Source organism: Myotis davidii, unplaced genomic scaffold (assembly GCF_000327345.1).
Source record: "Myotis davidii unplaced genomic scaffold, ASM32734v1 scaffold299, whole genome shotgun sequence".
Classification (NCBI taxonomy): domain Eukaryota; kingdom Metazoa; phylum Chordata; class Mammalia; order Chiroptera; family Vespertilionidae; genus Myotis; species Myotis davidii.
In genome coordinates, this window is record NW_006293088.1 from 5,293,542 (window position 1) to 5,297,560 (window position 4,019).

Genomic DNA, 4,019 nt, shown 5'->3' on the forward strand with positions numbered 1-4,019 from the left:
CCCGAGCCGGGCTCTTGACAGGGACAGCCAGGTCGTCCAGGGTGAGGGGTTCCCCCATGAGCCTGGAGGGCCAGTCCCCCAGGCCACCCCAGGATCTGGGGGCTGGCTGTGTGTGCCCATCAGTGGGGGCACAGCGCAGGGTGGGCCCAAAGCGTGGGCAGGGCATGTCTGTGGCCAGAAGCCAGGATGGCTTCAGGGTGGAGGATGGTTGAGCCTGTGGCCCTGGGGATTGGGGGCTTCCCCGGGGCACCCCGTGAGGCCAGAAGCCTTCCTGAGGCTCCAACCAGGGGCGGGGGCTGCTGTGGCTTCCACACCTGGCCAGGCCGGCCTCCCGTGTGCTCAGGTTACTCTGCTGGACGGTGAACGCTCGCGCCCCCCGCAGCGGGCGGACTCCCAGGGGCTGTAGGTTGCTCTGCTGCTGGAATCTGGAGTTGATCAGCCGGCCAGCCGTGTCCTTCAGGGCAAGGCCCAGGCGGGGCCTAGGACTGGCCAGGTTGGTCTGGACTTGGCAGGGCTCCTGGCGAAGGGCTGCCCTTGGCGAGGGAGTGGTGGCCGGCTCTCCTCTCTTGGCCTGGCCCCTGGGCACCCACAGGCCCTGTCCACTACCCAGGATGACACCCAGGCTCTTTGGGAGTCTCCGTTGCTCTAAAGGGAGTAGAGACCGTCATGCCCTGAGTGGGGAGCTCGTGTTCAGCTCAGGTGGGACAGGTGGGGCCGGTCAGGCCTCAGAGCCGGAGGGACAGGGTCCCAGGCCGGAGAGAGCCTGGACGGCAGGGGTCTGTGTCCGCTCTGCAGACAATGGGCAGTGCCTGGGGGTCCTGAGCAAGAACAGTGACATGATCTGACTGTGTCCGGCTGCTTGGAGCAGGGACGGGGCAGGGTCAGAGGCGAGGAGGGCAGAGGGAGGCTGGGGGACAGGGGGCTGTTGAGGGGGAGACAGCCAGGTCTGGGGTGGCAGGGAAGGTGGAGAGAAGACAGATTCAGATCCGCTGTGGAGGCTTGGAGGAGCGAAGCAAAGGGGAGCGTGAAGGACCAATCCCTGATTTCCAGCTTGAGCAAAGAAGTGATGGGGGACGAGGAGGAATGGAGGTGGGGAGGTTGGGGGGTATACAGCAGCTGAGGATGACAGCAAGACCCAGCATATCAAACGGCTGAAAGCTGCTCTGGGGGTCCGGGGTGGGGCTTAGAGCCCTCCTTCCCATCGGAGCTGGGGCGATGCCTGGGAAGGCAGGCAAGTAGATTGTGAGCCATCAAAGTTTGTAGACAGGAACTTCAGGGAGGTTCAGCAACTTGCTCACAGCCACACAGCTGGAACAGGACACTGGCACGGAACTAGAATCTGAAATTTGTCCTTGGGCCGCTTCCACCCCTGGCTGCAGCTGCTCTGGCCTTCAGAAAGCCCCAGGCACCTGAACTCAGGTTCCCCAGCCCACCACCTCTGGCACCCACCTACCACCCACCTACCTGGGGGCGCCCCTCTCAGCCAGGGCCCACCCAGCCAGGCCTGCTCCTGGTCCACCCTCTCCCCGACTTCCCGACTCTCCCTATGCCCCCAGCCCTCACGACCATCCCACGGAGCTGGGGCGATGCCTGGGAAGGCAGGCATATAGACTGTGGGCCATCAAAGTTTGTAGACAGGAACCTCAGGGAGGTTAAGCAACTTGCTCACAGCCACACAGCTGGAACAGGACACTGGCACGTGAACCAAAATCTGAAATTTGTCCTTTGCTCCCTCCCTTGTGCTCTTTGTTCTCGTTTGCTCTTGGCATGTTGCCCTAACTCCTGACTAATGGACTGTAACTAGCCTGATGCTGAACTGGACCCAGCTGCAACATGGAATGGAAACTCAACACTGGCTTTGCTTCTTGTTTAATTGAAACCCCAGCTACACTTCTTCTATGACTGGACGAAGGGAAATGAAATTTAGGAAATATAAGGGTGTTGGGCCCCAGGCTGGGAAGGCTGTGTCCTGGCCCAGCTGGCCCGATGCAGCTAATCTCTGGAATTGTGGAGGCTCTGGGCTGGCCTGTCTGGGAAAGGAGCTCTGGGCCGCGACCTAGAGGGGACCCCGTTCCTGCCACCTCCCAACCCAGACCCACCAAGCCTCTTGCCTGGCCTCAGGGGGGTCGCAGGCCGGGGGTACACATTCTCCTTCTGGCTGGTGTCGGGTCTCAGCTCCATGGGCTCAGGGCCAAGCCAGGTGGCAGCAGTGTCGCTGCTCCACACCACAGCCAGCAGCCTAGCTGACCAGACGAGATCTGCGGGAATGAGGACGGGGTGCCCTGGCTCCCACCAGGCCACACCCCAGCCCTGGCCCCCAGCCCGCCCTTCACTGGCACCCCTGGCTGCCCTCCGGCCCAGCCCCAGCCCCAGCTGTCAGGGTCAGGCCCCCGTGGGGTCTCCTCATCCTGCCTCCGAAGCACCCCCTTTCCATCTCATTTTCTCTTGTCCTCCAGTGTCTCTGCCCAGCCCCAGGAGGGGGCGAGGCTCTCTTTGTTTCCTGTCCCCACTCCCCCGTGTCCTCCCTCCCTCCTCCCTAACACCCTGGTCCCCAGCCCCAGGTGCTCCATGCAGGAAGTCACCCTTCAGTCCATGAAGATTTCAGCTGCCGGCTCACTGAGACTTTTTTTCCTTTTTTGTGTTTTTTAATGTATTTTTATTGATTTCAGAGAAGAAGGGAGAGGGAGAGAGAATCATTGATCGGCTGCCTCCTCCATGCCCCCTACTGGGGATCGAGCCTGCAACCCGGGCATGTGTCCTGACCAGGAATCAAACTGTGATCTCCTGGTTCATAGGTTGATGCTCAACCACTGAGCCACGCTGGCCGGGCTCACTGACGCTTTCTTCACTCACCTGTCTAAGTTCTCGGTGAGCTCACCATCCCCATGGACTACCTCCCCCACCCCCCACCCCCAACTCCTGGCCTGTGCGGTCCTTGACCTTCTCCCCTCCCACCATCTTGCCCTTCACCCCACCAGCTCCCATGATCTCCCCAGGTTTTGTCATCCTAAATACCTGCACTCCTCTGTAATTTTTGTTCCAGAGCCCCCCGTCTTTCCAGCCCATTCCTCGATTGCCCCGATCACAACAGTCTTTCCCTCCAGGGACGCCCTCCCCGCCGCCAGCCCATCACCCTTGGTCTCCTTTTGCTCACTGATGTCTCTCTCCCCTCCTGCGCTTTAACCAGCCAGGCTTACAGTCATCCCTTCTGCACGCCCTCAGCTCCTTCTCTCTGGCCACATTCACTCAGTGAAATCACAGGGCTGGTGAGCGTGGCTGAAAACACCCGAGAGGCTGCGCCGTGGCCTCCTTCCAAAATTACACCCTTCTCCCCTCCTCCCCACCCGCTTAGACACTAACTCAAACTCCCCCCCACCTCCCACCCCCGTCCTCAGACCTCTGCTGCCTCTATATCTCGCCATCACTGATATATTGTTAGTATATTAGTAGTTAAGCCTATTAATAGTAAAAGTGAAGTATTGAAGTGAAATCATATTACTAATCCAGATGTTAAAAGAAGAGCGGCTCCCCCCCACCCCCCCAACCCCCGTCCTCAGACCTCTGCTGCCTCTTCTCCCCACAGCCCCTTCAGCAGACCTATTGCCCCCACCAAACACGGCCATCAGAAGAGACATGCCACCAGCTCCCCCACCAGCTCCATGTCCATTGCCTCTCCTGCCCCTTCACCATCCTGTGGTCCCATCCCCAGCCAGACCCTCCCCCAAGCTCTGGGTACCATTCTGTCTCCCCGGCCCAAGGGCAGCTCCCAGGGCCATCGCCAGCCTCCAAGATGCCATTCTCTGAATCAGGAAAAGGAACCACACTGCCCACCCCCCACAGCTGACTCAGCCACACACGAGCCTGGGGGGCGGGACACAGGCCCCCTCCCCCATCATTTACACTTCCCCCTTCTTCACTGACTCACTCCCATCAGCACTTAAACCACAAGCAAAAACACCAAAAACCCCCCCTCTCCAGCCTCCAGGCCCCAGAGCACTTCCCTCTCCTCATCACACCCA

The 4,019-nt window shown here is 60.4% G+C and overlaps 1 protein-coding gene across 1 annotated transcript in view; it reads right to left on the reverse strand.

Moving 5' to 3' along the window:
• Nucleotides 1-2,220, reverse strand: part of LOC107183586 (chromosome unknown open reading frame, human C1orf167) — a 20,009-nt gene extending 17,789 nt beyond the window's left edge. Inside the window, exons 1-2 of the mRNA XM_015565937.1 lie at nucleotides 2,112-2,220; nucleotides 8-645 (exon numbers count right to left, since the gene is read on the reverse strand). Of these exons, the coding sequence (XP_015421423.1) occupies nucleotides 8-645; nucleotides 2,112-2,181 (708 nt within the window). The 5' untranslated portion in view covers nucleotides 2,182-2,220. The remainder of the gene's footprint in view (nucleotides 1-7; nucleotides 646-2,111) is intronic.
• Nucleotides 2,221-4,019: the final 1,799 nt, after the last annotated feature.